Source organism: Balaenoptera physalus (genome assembly GCF_965194825.1).
Source record: "Balaenoptera physalus genome assembly, chromosome: 15".
NCBI lineage: Eukaryota > Metazoa > Chordata > Mammalia > Artiodactyla > Balaenopteridae > Balaenoptera > Balaenoptera physalus.
The window spans coordinates 13,146,539-13,162,434 of record NC_138894.1 but is presented as its reverse complement, the minus strand read 5'-3'; the positions used below and the strand labels follow the sequence as shown (position 1 = coordinate 13,162,434).

The window sequence follows — 15,896 nt, the reverse complement described above, 5'->3', positions numbered from 1 at the left end:
CTTTGGGATAGACTAACAATAAAAGTATTGCACATCAAAATTCAACAATTTGGCAACTGAAAGTATAGTTAGAAGCAAATAAATAAATGAATGAATTTACTTTTAAAACATAAGAGATTTAAAGTAAATGAGGTGAGTGTTCAAAATAGAAATGATAGGGGACTTCCTTAATGTGATCAAAGATATCTACCAAAAATGTACAGTAAATGTTACCAATAGTGGTAAAACTTTGGAAGCGTTCCCATCAACATCAGGAGCAAAGACAAGGATGTCCATTATCAGTATCCCGGAAGCCTCACTGAGGGCACTAAAGCATGTAAAAGAAATAAGAAAAATAAGAATTGACCAAAAAAGAAACAAAAATGTCCTTATTTGCAGAAAATATAATAATCTACATAGAAAATTCAAGAGAATTTTCAAATAAGCTAGTCAAATGGAAAGAGAATTCAGCAAATATGCTAGATGTAATATCCATACACAACAATTAGTACTATTTTATGCAGTATTTAAACCAATTAGAAAATATAACAGGAAGAAAATCTCATTTATACTAGCAACTAATGCTGTAAGATATCTCTGCATGCATTTAACAAAAGACATGCAAGTTGTTTTGGTTTTGATTTGGTTTGGGGAGTCTTTTATTTTTTTATTTTTTTGGAGAAAACTTTGAAGTACTGCTAAAGAAAATTTAAAAATATAAAAAAGTGGAGTGATTTATCATGTTCTTGAATGGAAAACTAGACTTTAACAAAGATGTCAATCATCCCCTAATTATTCTCTAAATTCAATACAATTTTGTCCAAAATCACAAAGGGTATTTTTCGTAAAATTCAAAAAGCTGATAACCATCAAGACTAATTATAAAGTTATGATAATGCAGATAGTGAAATATTGGTACAGAGATAGCATATAGATCAATAGAAGAACAGAGCACTCAGAAACAGACCTATGCATATGGAAATTTGATTTATGACAGAAGGATCATTACAGATTAGTTTAAAAAAAAAGGGACCGGTGAGCTCATGCAAGAAATAACCTGGAAGTAATAGTTTATCCCCATAAGAATAAGTTAGTTACTTACATCACAACACATGCAAAAATAAATCCTATGTTTATTAAATACCTAAGTGTAAAAAGCCACCACTTAAAACAATTTAGAAGAAAATATAGAAGACTATCTTTAGGAACTCAGAGTAAGAAATTATTTTCTCCAACTAGTTACAAGAAGACAAACATTAATGCAAAACGTAATAGACTACTTAGAATAAACAGAACTACATTAATTTTTTAAAAACATTGTTTATAAAAAAGGTTAACTGTCAAGTCAGATACAGATGCTTGCAATGCAGTCATGTAACTGACAAAGGGTCAGAATCCAGAATACCTACAAATCACTGAGAAAAAAAATGGCTCAATAAAAATAATGGGCAAAGATGAGGACAAGTCCTGGATGAGGCAATCCAAATGTCAAACGAATTTTGATCAGATGGTCAACATCATTAGTAAACAGACAAATGCAAACTCAAACAACAAGGAGATACCATCTCTGTGTTCGGGTTCTCCAGAAACAGAGCCAATAGGATATGCATATGTATGGAAAGAGGTTTATTTTAAGGGGTTGGCTCATATGATTATGGAGGCTGGCAAGTCCAAAATCTGTGGGGTGGACCAGCAGGCTGGAGACCCAGGGAGAAGCTGATGCTGCAGTTCAAGTCTGAAGAGCTGACGTTGCAGGTGAAGTCTGAAGAGCAGATTGCTGGAGACTTCCTTCTTGCTTGGGAAAGTCAGCCTTTTGGTCTATTCAGACCTTCAGTTGATTGCATGAAGCTCATCCACATTGTGGAAGGCAATCTGCTTTACTCAAAGTCCACCATTTAAAATATAAACATCAAGAAACACCCACCCAGAAACATCCAGAATAGGTGCAACCAAACTGACACATAAAATGAACCATCACAACCTCTTATGCATCAGATTGGCCAAAGTGTTTGTGTGCCAGTACCAAGTGTTGGCATGAACAAGGAGCACTGGGAATTTATTCTGTGCTGATGATGTAGAGAGGGGCCATCTCTTTGGAGGGTGGGGATCCACACTGGGAAATTCACGCACATGCATAAATATTCACAGCAGCCTTGTCTTTGGCTCCAGTGAAAAGCTGAAACGGAACTGGAAATAGATAAATTCAAAGTGATACTTTCATACAATAGAATATTATACAGCAGTTAAAATAAACAAGTGAAAGCAACTCATACCTTCATGGGTAAACCTAAAGACAATGGTGAATGACAAAACCTAGTTTCACAAGGATATATACCGTAGGGTAGATTTCCATAAAATTTAAAAACATGCAAAACAATACTATGCAATATTTATGGACAAACACCATAGGGAAATCTAAAAACCGTGCTTGAGATTAATATACACTAAATTCATGGTCGTGCTGTCTCTGAGGAAGAGGGATGGGCAATGGGATCAAGGAGGCCATCAGCTGTGTCTATAATGTTTACCCACTAATTTTTTTTTTAAGGCTTGAAACAAATGTGGCAAAATATTGACTTAATGAAGCCATGGGGATGCACGGATATTTGTTATATTCTTCTCTCCACTTGTTCATGTATTTGAAATATTTCCCCAGGAGAAGTGTACAGAGGGTTCTGTGTGTCTGGTGAGATGTTCCAGTAAAGATAAGTGTACAGGAGTGGAAGATATTGGAAAAGTGCCCCAAATGCCAGGCTGTGACCCTGGGGTGTTCCTGCATGCTGGTGGCAATCCTTACAGACCAGCAGCATTGCAGAAGCCCAAGGAGGAGCAAAACACAGAGGTGACAGGTGCAATAACCCCCCTGTGGTACATTGAGTCTGGGCACGAAGCATGGTGGAAACCCAGAGGCTGGTGACCCTACAAAATAAGAGTGCAAAGGAAGGGGTCGGGTCTCTCCAGCTCGACACAGCCAGTGCAGAGGACCATGCACAAGGCCTTGGGGGCTGCAGAAATTAGTTACTATACAGCGTGGTGGTGCTTTTCTCCAGAGAGGGGCAGGTCCATGTCCGCTCCAGTGGGTTCAAGTTCCCCTCCAAGAGACCTATTGACAGGAAAAGAATTGAGTCACTCATGTGGGTTGACCCTTATGACCTCAGCACTGAACCCTTAGGTTTTCAACATGTTTCTTAAATGGGGCCGAGAAATGAGAAAAGGACCCTGGGGGTAGCAGGAAATAAGACTAAGATTTTCCACTGGGGCCACAGGTCCCTGGGACTATTCTTAGGACCTGAGGGCTCTGGCAGCTGGCACCGCAGGGGTTTCATGCAGGTGAATCACTGGGAAGGAACAAAATCAGTGCTATGCTCATCTCCACCTCTGCGTGTGGAGGAGGAGATATTTTAGAGTATTCAGAGGCGTTTTCTTTAAGGATGTTGTTTCCCCTTAGTCGTGATAGGAAGCCATGCAGAGCCAGCTGTTTCTCCATCGGGGCTGGGATGGGCTGGGAAAACATCTGTTGACTCAAAGTGAGTTTAAGGCTCTCAGGCAGCAACTTGTTAACATTTTTCATTGTAAGGCACACGAGGGCAGTGAATTTTGTCTGTTTTGGGAGCAGAGGGTCTCCTGGATAAAGGTGGCGCCGCATTCAGATCAGACCTGGGAAGGAGGGAAGGATGGACCGCACAGGGAACGGGCACCTTCAGTTGAGCTCAGACGCTTGGCCCTAGTCGTCCCCCATCATGGCCTCGCTGTTATCGATTAAAAGGTGGACGTCAAATAAACCCCAGAGGGACAGCCCAACCAGTGTCTCGACCATACGCTCTGCATTCTGCCCTTGCTACTATCAGTGTCCGTTCTGGGACATTTCTCCAGTGCCATGAACCCAGACGTGTGACTCAGCAGAAATCACAGGAATATTTGGAGGGTAAAGTAGATGATCTTAATGAATTGCTTTGAGTCTGGAAACAAAGAAGCTGGCTGGTAATAAAGGAAAATGGAGCCTTTCTAGGTCCTTCCCAGCAAATGCGGAGATCCAGAGAAGGAAGAGAAAGCCAGCTAATGTGACATAAGTAACGTATTAAAGGGCCAGAGGGATGTGATGCTGGGCTTCAGTGGATGTGTGTGAGGGCAGCAAAGACACACCAGGTACATGTTTGGAGAAGCCACCCGATGGCCTTCGGGAATGCACCGGCCTGAAACCCAGATTGGAATTCCGGAAGCTTCCTCTGAGCCTGGAGTTCTGGGGCCTCCGACTAAAATGGGAGTGGAGGGGATGGGGGGCAGGGTCTCTCTGCCCACCAACACGATCCTTTCTTCTTGGTCCTCGCCTCGGAGGCTGCCCACCCCCTGGGAAGCTGGCACTTTCCATATTAGTACATCATGACCTTCGTGTGTCATTTAGTTCACTCTGTAGGTTGAAATTTATTTTACAGATAAGATTTCAAGCATATTGTAATCAAAAGACTATGGTAACAACCACGCCCGGTCTGTATGTAATGCCCCCCTGGACCAGGCCCTGGGCTGGGGCTCCTGCGTGTGTTATCTCATGGAATGGCCTCTTGCCTGAGTATTATAATCACCATTTTTACAGATAAGGAAACTGAGGCTCAGAGAGGTAACTTTAAAATTCAAGTCACACAACAAAGTAAGTGCAAACAGCAAGTATAAAGCCAAATTTCAGTCCCAAATCATTCTTTTCACGTCTCTGCATAGCAGTACAAGTGAATATCCACTTTAAGATGAGAATACCAAAATTAAATATTAAATATTCTCATAGAACCCTACATTTGCAAAAACACAGAAATTTTGTTGTAGAAACGCCCACTTATATGTCTTGAAAGTGACTGGTTGGAAAATAAGCAAAAACAGAAGCGAGCAGAGAGGCTGAGAGGGTGCTATTTCGGCTCTGATGTGAGTTTTAAGGGAACAAGGACCAGAAAGCCACGCTCTGTCTCCAGCTGTCTCCCCACTGCTTGGGTAAAGCTGAGCTGTGAAGCCTGAGTCTCCCTGTGTGGTTTTTTCTGACGCCAAGTACATTGTTCCAACACCAGTTCTCCAACTCTCCAAAGCCAGCTGGATGTCCTGCAATTCAATCCAATTCTGACGCTAACTGTTCAGAGTTAGAGCAGAGCCCACAGGTTAGGGGCTCAGTCCCCCAGGATTGCCCCCACTTCAGATGCCAGCTGCAAATGAGGAGCCCAGGCTAACCACACTTCTGCCTGGCCAACTACAAACTCAGGGGTTCCCACACCCCCTCCCCAAGTTCAATAATTTGCTAGAACAACTCAAAGAACTAAGGATAGTGCTCTAATAACAGCTACCGATTTGTTATAAAGGATACAACTCAGGAACAACTAAAGGGAAGAGATGTGTAGGGCAAGGCATGGAGGAAGGGGCAGAGCTTTGATGCCCTCTCTGGGTGTACCACCCTCCCAGCACCCCCGTGTGTTCACCAACCTAGAAGCTCCTAAATCCCATTGCTGAGGGATGTTTACAGAGGTTCCACTACATAGATATGGTTGATTAAACCATTGGCCAATTGGTGATTGAACTCAATCTCCACCCTTCTCCCCTCCCAGGAGGTCAAGGGTGGGACTAAGAGTTCTAACCCTCTAATCCTGTGGTTGGTTTTTCTGGCTGACTAGTCCCATCCTGAAGCTAACTAGGGCCTCCCCATGGGTCATCTCATGAGCATACAAAGGACAGTAAATTCTGAGCATTTTAGGCACTCTATGCCAGGAACTGGTGACAGAGACCAAGTATTTATTTTTATTACACCCCTCCCTCTCTAAAACCAGTTCCCGTTCACCAAGGTGCAGCATCCCAGGCTCACCAATTCCTAGAATCTTAGGGTAACTTTTAGCTTAACTGTCATAGGTAGACCCGACAGCCTTGCAAGTATTCTTCATGTAGCCTGGAACTATTTCACATTTTGATTTTGCTTATTAATTTGGCCATCTTTTCTGTAGTTGACCCAAGGTTTCTTCCACTGTGGTCAGAGAATCCACAATCTGCTTTCTATTTGGGAAACTTATTTATGATTTTCTTTGTATTCCAGTGTGGTCATGTGTTCTCTGATTTTTAAAGGTGTACATACACACATTCATTCATTCATTCACTCATTCCTTAACTTACTTTTACTTTTTATATAATTTTAAAGGTTACACTCCATTTACAGTTATTTCAAAATATTGGCTATATTCCCCATGTCATACAATATATCCTTGAGGCTATCTTACACCCAGTAGTTTGTACCTCCTACACCCCCACCCCTATATTGCCCCTCCCCCATCACTGGTAACCACTAGTTTGTTCTCTATATCTGTGAATGTGCTTCTTTTTTGTTATTGATATATTCACTAGTTTGTTGTACTTTTTAGATTTGACATATAAGTGACATCATACAGTATTTGTCTTTCTCTGTCTGACTTATTTCACTCAGTATAATACCCCCCCATGTCTATCCATGTTGCTGCAAATGGCATTATTTCATTCTTTTTTACGGCTGAGTAATATTCCTATATATATATATGTATATATAACATCTTTAGCCAGTCATCTGTTGATGGACACTTAGGTTGCTTCCATAGCTTGGCTATTGTAAAAAAAATGCTGCTATGAACATTGGAGTGCATGTTTCTTTTCAAATTTCACTCATTCATTCATAGTGCTCTTCAAAACCTCTGGATTTTCACAAAACCTAGGCACACTGGTTCTCATGTTGTCTGAGGGTTATTCAACTCATCGTTCTTCAGCATTCTGAGATGTGAAAAGCTGCTCACCTCCAGCCCTAGCCTCCTGTACTTACTTTCTCTGTCACTAGACTGTCGCTGTGAAGGGAGGGACACTGCTGAATCCCTGGTCTGATACTCATGAAGGTGCTAACAGAGGCTGCCTGTCTCCTGCCCTTTCTCTGTTTTTGGCCGATGGGACTGAAAGAGAGCAGAAAGATGTGGAAGAAATGCACAAGATTACAACTGTAAGGTTATTTTAAAATAATAATGATGAGAAAACCTATTTATTTTAGAGCTGGAGAGAACCAATTTGAATCCTGGTTTTATCCCTTCGTACTGAGAAACTTTGAGATTGTTCCTTAGCCTCTTGGAGCCTTCCTCGTTGTTTAATGGGAAAAATAATGCCTGTGTCATGTGGTTCCTGGGACCTGTGACAAGACATAGAGCGCACCCACACATGCCGTACAAGGCAGCTGACCACGGGCTGCCTATGGCTGGGGTCCTGATGGTGGTGCTTGGTGCGTATCTGCCATCACTGCCGCTCTCATTCCGCTTCCTCGCTGGGTCCCATCAGACTCGCCGGTTTTCAGAAAACTGACAGAGACTGACCAAAACGATAGCACCTTGAGGCTGATGTGAGCAAACACAGATCAGCATCAAAGACACGATTTCTTGTCTTATAAAATGAGGAATACTTTAAAGCTTACTAACAGTAACAGCTACTATATATTGGATGCTCAGTATGAGCCAGGCACGGTTCTTAGTGCTTTCCATGTATTAACTCCTTTAATCCTCCCAATGGCCCCATGAGATAGGTGCTCTGACTATCCCCTTTCTATGGACAAGGAAACAGAGGCATTGAAAATCACTAACTCACCCAAATCACTCAACTAGCGAGCGAATCGACCCACGGTGAGATTCCATTTGTAGGAAGTTTAAGAACAGGCAAAACTAATCTATGCTGATAGAGATCAGAATAGCAATTACCTGGGCAGGGGGTGGTAGTGGTGAATATATAAATGTACACACACACACACTCACACACACACATATCTTTCAGTGAAATGTACACATTTTGTAAAAGAAAGAAACAAGAAAACAAATACATCATTTGAACAGAAAAAAACCAAAACAGAACATGTGATTGCCCAAACACCACTGTTTGAGGTTCTGATCTAATTGAGGTGAGCAGCAGTCTGATTTAGAAGTTTACTCATTGATGCTATCACATTGCTGCAGGGTTGAAATTGTTGCTCGCTGAAGCCTCACTAGAAAGGCTAAGAGGAAGCAGAGTGGCTCTGTGTTGGGATTACGCCATGTGCTTGGTGCAACCATGAGGCCCCATTGGCCTTTTGTTTCTCTACGCTAACATTGAATTGCTCTGGAAATCCCTCTCTGAATTCTGCAGATGTTAGCTCTTCACCCATGACATCTGCAAGTTTCCCATTTTTACTGGAATCACCCTCTCTGAATTCCTCATCCCTTTTTATTCATCACCAAGCTAAGGACCTATATTAGTTGTCTTTAACTGTGTAGCAAATCACCCCCAAACTTGGCAACTTAAAACAACAAACATTTGTCATCTCACACTATCTGTGGGTCAGGAACATGGACACAGCTTAGCTGGGTGCCCGTAGCTCAAGATCTCTCATGACGTTGCAGTCAAGCTGTTGGCTGGGGTCTCATCCGAAAGCTTGATGTGGGGCGTGGGAGTCTCACCTTTGTCTCTCCATAGGCAGCCTCAGGACATTGTGACTGGCTTCCTCTAGGCTGTGTGATCCCAGAGAGGGTGAGAGAGCACCTAAGATGGAAGCCACAGTCCTTTCATAACCTGATATCAGAAGTGACAGCCCATCACTTCTGCCCTATTCTGCTCGTTAGAAGCAAGTCACTTAGGGGACTTCTCTGGTGGCACAGTGGTTAAGACTCCACGCTCCCAATGCAGGGGGCCCGGGTTCGATCCCTGGTCGGGGAACTAAGATCCCACATGCATGCCGCGACTAAGAGTTCGCATGCCACAACTAAGGAGCCCACGTGCCACAACTAAGAAGCTGGCAAGCTGCAACTAAGACCCGGCACAACCAAATAAATAAATAAATAAACAAATAAATATAGAAGCAAGTCACTTAGTCTACCCCACACGCAAAGGTGTAGATACAGGTGGGTTGGATCATTGAGGGCCATCTTAGAGGTTGCCAACTTCAGGACTGCTAATTGTTTCTCTGTAAACAAAAGGGGAAGAAAGAGAAAGACCCAATATTGTACACTTCTTCTCCCTTCTGAGTCCAGATGGTGGGCCCAGTGTCTATTTCCATGCTTTAAAAGCCCACTCCCATTTCACTGGGTGGTTTTCAAACGGTCACGTGAAGAGAGAGATTACTTTCAAGGAAACTTCAGTCCCTCCTTCGGTTGATACCGCCTTTGGCTGGGTCTCTCCACAGAGCCATTCTGGGGTGGAGGGAACACTCTCTCCCAGGGGCTTCTGTCTGAACCTGTGGGCTTAAAAGTGGACATGGAAGGGCTTCATGAAAAACATCATTTGAGCACCTACTGGATACCAGGCTCCACGAGTCTGGGGCTGGGAGTGCTGGGCCCCATAGAGAAGCCAGTGCGATGGGTGAGAGAGACGCAGAGGGTCAACTTGTCAGAACCTCCCTCCCCCAAGTGCTATTATGGGGTGAGGGATAAGGGGGGAGTTACTCGACCTGCAGGAGCCTCAGTTTCCAAAGCTTCTTAACTGAGAGATTATGTCTGTGACGCCCTCAGAGGCACACTGGAGTCAGGTGCTCCAACTAGGTCTCTGTGAAGCGTGGATACGCACAACGCGGCAGCAGAGATTACCCTGCAGAACCGTGTCTCGCCTGGGCCAGCCTGAGACCGGGCTCAGTGGAGCTTGCTGATGGTTTGAGCAAACCTGTATCCTGACGCCACGGGGGGCTCTCAGAGGAGCCGCTCCAGGGAGTGATGGCCCTGGGTCCACGTTCAGGTGCGGATGGGAGCTGGGTCAGGGTGAACCATGTCTGGGTTCAGAGCCTGGTGGCTCTCTTGGCCGGTTCTCCCAAGATCTAGGAAAAGGGAGTAGTCCAGATGGAGGGGCCGGTTTTCAATCCTCATCATTTCCTTATGCTCTCTTGCTTGATTCTTGCCTCCTGTAACCCTTCTCAGGGATGTCACCCGGCCACTTCCTCCTGGCTAGAGCAATCTTCAAGAAGTTGCGAATTCTAGGTGAGTCCAGAGTTAGGCTCTGCCATGGGAAGCCTCTTCGGTTTTCCACCCTCCAGCCCCATCCCCACATCCTGTGTCTCAGACTTCACATTTGGGTTTTGTTTACCAAGTGATGGAATCCCACGGTGGGTGTCAACCTCAGTCTCATCTGAGGGGCCATCAACTTGCCCATCTGGAACAGGAGGCTGCTAAGTCCCGAGAACGTGGGGCTCCCAAGCCAGTGCTGAGTGGGTGCAAGGGCGTGTCATCCTGAAGGTCAATGCCATGTGGGAAAAGTGTGGGGCTCTGTGCCCCCGCCCCCTTCCCAGCCCCAATACTATCTTGGGTAATTCCTTTAGCTTCTTTTCGATGTTTTTGCAATTTATAAATCAGAAAAATATTGAGAATCTGATCAAATAATAAACATGGAAGAACTCAGAAAGCGGTGTAATTCAACAACAATAAACATGGAGCATCTGCTAAGTGTCAGACTATGTTCTGAGCATGAAGCCAAGACAGAGCTCACAGCCTTGTGGAGAGACAGAGAAAAAACAAACACATGCATGCAGAGCGCCCTGCAGAATAACAAGGCATGATGGAGGAGACAGAAGGAGGGGGCATAGTAAGAGGTTCAGGAAGGAAGCCCGCTCAGACCTGGATGAGATGAGCACTGAGCCATGCGCTTTCCTATGAGAAGAACATTCCAGAAGGAGGAACAGCCAGGTTCCCCAGATGGAAGGTGTGTGTGCCGGTGACTACGGTCTACATGGGAGCTCTGCCCCCAGGGCCGTGATCCATCCATGAAACAACAGAGTATCTGGGGCACTGCGGATGCTTGCAGCAGCCGTGGCAACATGTAAAGTGTCTTCGGCTGATTTGTTGAAAATAAGGTCTAGAAATCAGTCAGCAAGAAGGTGATACAGTGTTCCCTGTGCTATACAGTAGGGGAAATCTGCTCAGTATTTTATAATAACCTAAATGGGAAAAGAATTTGAAGAAGAATAGATACACGTATATGTATAACTGGATCACTTTGCTGCACACCTGAAACTAACACAACGTTGTTAATCAACTATACTCCAATATTAAAAAAAAAAAAAAAAAAAAAAAAAAAGAGGATGCAGATCAACAGGATAAATTGAAAGCCCGAACTCCCTTCACAGCCCAGCCCAGCTCCAATCCCCCCTATCTCCCACCACACATCTTCCCAGCCCGCACGTCCCAGCAGCAAACTTCTCACTAGTCTGCAACTTGCCTCCAGCCTCGGTTCTTCTGGCTAAAATCTCCAGCCCCACCACTGTGCCTGACTTTTAAGAACCACCTCAAACTTCATCACTTCATGAAGACTCCCATCCTCCCTGGGGTCACCCAAGCAACTGGTCACTCCTCCCAGGCCTTCTCCTTTTTTTTTTAAGATTTTTTTTGATGTGGACCATTTTTAAAGTCTTTATTGAATTTGTTACAATATTGCTTCTGTTGTTTGCGTATTAGTTTTTTTGGCCACGAGGCATATGGGATCTTAGCTCCCTGACCAGGGATGGAACCTGCACCCCCTGCATTGGAAGGCGAAGCCTTAACCACTGGGCCACTAGGGAAGTCCCCATCCAGGCCTTCTCTTGCACTTGGACATTCCTCCAATGTGATTCTATTGCCCAGGGCCACTGGGAGGTACCCGAGGACCTGCCCCCATCCGTAGTGTGACAGAGTGTTAGTGAGAACTGAGGCAAACAGGCAGGGGATCACATTAGTGATGGAGCAGAGGTGCGTCCCCCGTGATGTGGAACCACTGGAGGGTCACCGTCAGTTCATAATTACTCCAAAATACTCCTAGTAAAGTTCCATTTTAATTTTATCTTTATTAGTAGTAATTGTGATGTCATTGCAGAGAAAAAGTGATACTCTGTTGGACAGTCTACAGAGCTGGCTTCATACACACTTGGACAGGCCTGCTGTGTTTCTGGGAGTTACACACCACGGCCTTTCCTTCTGGGAAGCTGCAAGGGATGCATTGCCTCCTGACGGGATCCAATGGTCGTATGCTGGAGGGTAGAGATGGGGCACGTTTTACCCCACCCTCCTCTCACTTAGCACAGAGCCTGGCAGCGTGGAGGGTCAGTGATTACTGAGATCAAACACCTGCCCAGCACCCAGCCTCCTGCCTTCTGCCTTGGAACCGGCATCTCAGCTTCCTCAGGAGTGATGAAAAAGGAAGCCAACCCTGACCTGTAGAAATAGTCTATTTCCTTAATTCCAAGGCACACAATTGTTCAGATTTTAATTATTCTGGATTCAGGATATGTCTTACAATTAGTTGGTACGTTACATGGGTGTTTCTTTTATTTTTTTCTCCCTCCCACAAAAAAAAGCTGTTCTGAAAACAATGCTATGTCTTACAATGGATGGCATCTTAGAATCAAAGAAAATAGGAGTTAAAATCATGGGGTGGCAGCTGAAGGTCCAACTCATGTCGGACTCCCAGGAGCCACTGTGAAAATCATGTTCTGTTGTAAATGTCTGTTGGTGTGAGCGCAGGGCGACCGGATTCCTAGAGCCCTGGGGTTCCCTGGCCATCCCAGGATCACGGGGCAGACAAAGAAGAGTGTAGCGTGGGTCCTGCCCACATGCGGTCAGCCGTGCCAGTCTGGCCACTGGCTTTTGTACTTTTCATTCCGGAATTCGTAGAGAAGGCTGCCAGCGACGAGAGGTAACCTCGGGACACACAGGCCTGTGTCAGGCCTTAGAATTCCGGAAGCCAGTGGCCAGAGTTGTATGGAGCCAGACAGGACACATATGGGAATACAATTACAGTGAAGCCAGCGTGGCTGGAGCGGGGAATAGGGCCCTGTTGCATGAGGGCCCAGTGTGGTGAGCAGGCCCAGGTCTGGTGCTGGTCTTGCAGAAGCACACCTCCTGGAGCCCATTCCTCGCCACGCACTCCCGCAAGAGCCTCCTTGAACAAACACACCCCACGGTCTCAAAAAGCTTAGAAGTGCTACGGCAACTGTCAGGCTCTTGGAGAGCCATACACATTAAAGACACTGAGAAGTCCTGCAGAAACATGATGAATGTTTGTTGAATGTTCTCCAAACATCTTTGATCACAGAACCCTTTGATTCAGGTTGCATCTTATAAAATCTGAAGATAGGAATTTTCTGCAGAACCACTACTGGGCAACAGTCCTGTCTGAGCCGAACGTTTGAGAGCTGAGAACCACTTTTGTCACTCTCCAGCTGATCATGGAAAGGAGAAAGCAGAGTGGAGAGGTGAAGGGCAAGACCACAGAGGAGACCCTTTCTGGGAGCCCAGGGCATGGCCCCACTTGCACGCCGGCCTCCTCCGGGAAGTTGGCTTTGGCTGTCACAGGTGTCCCCGGGGGCAGTGCGCTGCCAGCCCTGGTCTGACAGGTATGCGAGCCAGGTGGGTGTGCTCAGCATGGCCTTGGCACACGGGCTGAGTTGCTTTTGGAAGGATCTTTTCTCGAACAGGAACTCACACACACAAAAACAGCAGCAAAATACAAGGCCACACTCACCCACAAAGGTTGTTCTCTGGTTCCTCCTGCAAACCCAGGACAGACCTTGTAGAAACAAGCACTGCAGGGCATGGGGTACGGAGCCAGACCAAGAGGACTGTTGCTCTCTGAATTAGGGACACACAGATGCTGCTTGCCATTCTCTGGAGATCTGGAAGGAAAAATGGTGGATAATACTGGTTGATAAGCAAGGCCCGAGTTCCCTAGTTTCTCCCTAAGCCCTTGGTGACCAGCTCCTGGGTGCAGGACAAACAGAACTCCAAAGTACTTTAGGCTGCAGGTGGGTCTCTGGTGCCCAGCAAACTCTAGTGGGGAAAAGGATGCAGCCCTGGAGAGGTAGCGATAGCCAGTATAAAATCGCTGGTGTCAAACCCTCCTCGAGACAGCAGGGATCCGGGAAGAGGAGGCAGGTCTTTCCAGAAGACTCACTGGAAACATTGAGACTTGTGCTAAGTTTTGAAGGGTTGGTCTGGGGAGGAGGGAGTCACATGCAGCGGGCACAGCCAAAGCAAAGGCAGGGAAGCAGAACGGTCAGGATTTGCTCTTCGAGTGACAAGGTGGTGCCTGGGGTCCTGGGACACCAGCTGGGAGGTGGGGCGCAGGTACCTCCCACCTGGTGGATTTATTCATAGAGATATCTCTTGGGTACCAGATGCCATGCAGGGAAGGGTCTCTTGGCTTCCAGCAGTCGGCAGTCAGGAGGGGGCCATTGAGTGCTGGCTTGGGGTTGAGGCCCTCTGGGGCGAGGAGATGGATGCAGGCCAAGGGTTTGGTGTGGCAGGCTTTTTTAGTGGACAGGCGTGGTCGTAGAAGGGGAGCCCCTGAGCTGGGAGAGCTAGAGTGGCGAACAGTGAAGTGTCAGGCCGGGGTGATTGGGCCAGAAGCCCCAGGAAAAGTGGGGAAGGGAGGGGCACATCCCTGCCCCCTGGTGCCAGGGTTGTGGTTATGACTGAGGCCAAGTGCAGCAGGGGAGGCCGGCTGTGGTCCCCACCCAGGATTCCACTGCAGATGTGTTTTTCTTTCTTTTTTTTTTTTTATAAATTTATTTTATTTATTTATTTTTGGCTGTGTTGGGTCTTCGTTGCTGCACGTGGACTTTCTCTAGTTGCGGCGAGCAGGGGCTGCCCTTTGCTGCTGTGTGCGGGCTTCTCTTGCTGCAGAGCAGGGGCTCTAGGTGCATGGGCTCAGTAGTTGTGGCACGCGGGCTCAGTAGTTGTGGCTCGCGGGTTCTAGCGCTCAGGCTCAGTAGTTGTGGCACGCGGGCTTAGTTGCTCCGCGACACGTGGGATCTTCACGGACCAGGGCTCGAACCCGTGTCCCCTGCATTGGCAAGTGGATTCTCAACCACTGCGCCACCAGGGAAGCCCCAGATGTGTTTTTCTGAGCTGCACAGTGATCATTAAATCTAGGAAAGCTTTATATCAATGTCTCGATTTCTGGCTTCTCCTGAACAGTTGAAAGGCCTGGCCTTCGTGGGCCTGCACCTGGAGTGCTGGCCAGAGCTGGTCATGTGGCACTTGGGACTCGGGGACTGGGCCCTTCAGCCCCCACGTCCCCACTCTACTGACTGCCTCGTGCTCGGCTGGCTTCTCTCCTGTCCCTTTACAGCCCTGCTTGGCCCCTGACACGTAGGTTCACAGCCTGGACGCAGGTCAGGGCACGAGGGGCGGCTATTGACAGCAAGGAGCTGGGGGTGAGATCCAGCTCACATCCGGGTCCCCAGTCCTCGGCATGTCCATCCCAGGGAAGGGGCTCCTTTTGCTCTTCACACAAAGATGTAGAGATTAGAGCTGGCCCTGTCCCCAAAGTCTCCCATTCATTGTTCCTCTGAGTTCCCATTGGCCACAGTGGACCACGTAGCCCATAAGAAGGAGAACAAGGCAGGGGGAGGGGGCTGGGACTGACAGGGTGCTGCATTCTCAGACACAACTGTCTGGACATCTTTAAAAACGTGGAGAGATCGGGATGCCAATACTCAGTAACTCAGCTTTGGGAAGCGGTCGGTAAGCATCTAACCGAGCCATTTAAAGCTCAGAGGAGATTCGAACAAGTTGCTACTGCGGGTATAAATCATTGACTGCCTACAAGGATTTTCCTTCTGACCCTCCCAGCCTCCCGTGTCATGGTTATTTTTATTTCCCTGTTTTGCTGATGAGGAAATGGAAGCTCACAGAGGTTGAGTGATTGGCCCCCGGCCACTGCCCTTCACGCTAATACTAATACTAACAGTCGTTACCCGTCCGGGGCTGGGCTGAGCATTTCACACCCTTGGGCCCGTTTAGTCCTCACCCCACGAGAGAGCTGGTGCTACTCTTCCTGTCTAGACAGGAAGACTGAGGCCTGGAAGGGTCTGTGTGAATTCTAAGCCACCTCCATGAATAAGACCAAAGGCCCACACCTAAGGGCTAATTAGGATGCACAAACGTGGGATTAAAACCTAGGTCTTC

The 15,896-nt window shown here is 46.6% G+C and overlaps 1 protein-coding gene across 2 annotated transcripts in view; it reads right to left on the bottom strand.

The window, feature by feature from the left end:
- Positions 1-1,588: 1,588 nt before the first annotated feature.
- The window catches only part of BCL2L11 (BCL2 like 11), a 153,784-nt gene continuing 139,476 nt past the window's right edge, over positions 1,589-15,896 (bottom strand). The window contains exons 3-4 of one of the 2 annotated variants that reach the window (XM_082426885.1): positions 13,450-13,600; positions 1,589-3,082 (exon numbers count right to left, since the gene is read on the bottom strand). In XM_082426885.1, the coding sequence (XP_082283011.1) occupies positions 3,001-3,082; positions 13,450-13,600 (233 nt within the window). In that variant the 3' untranslated portion in view covers positions 1,589-3,000. Of the gene's footprint in view, positions 3,083-9,318; positions 9,779-13,449; positions 13,601-15,896 lie in introns of those variants that run through there. The other variant, XM_082426886.1, reaches the window with a different exon arrangement.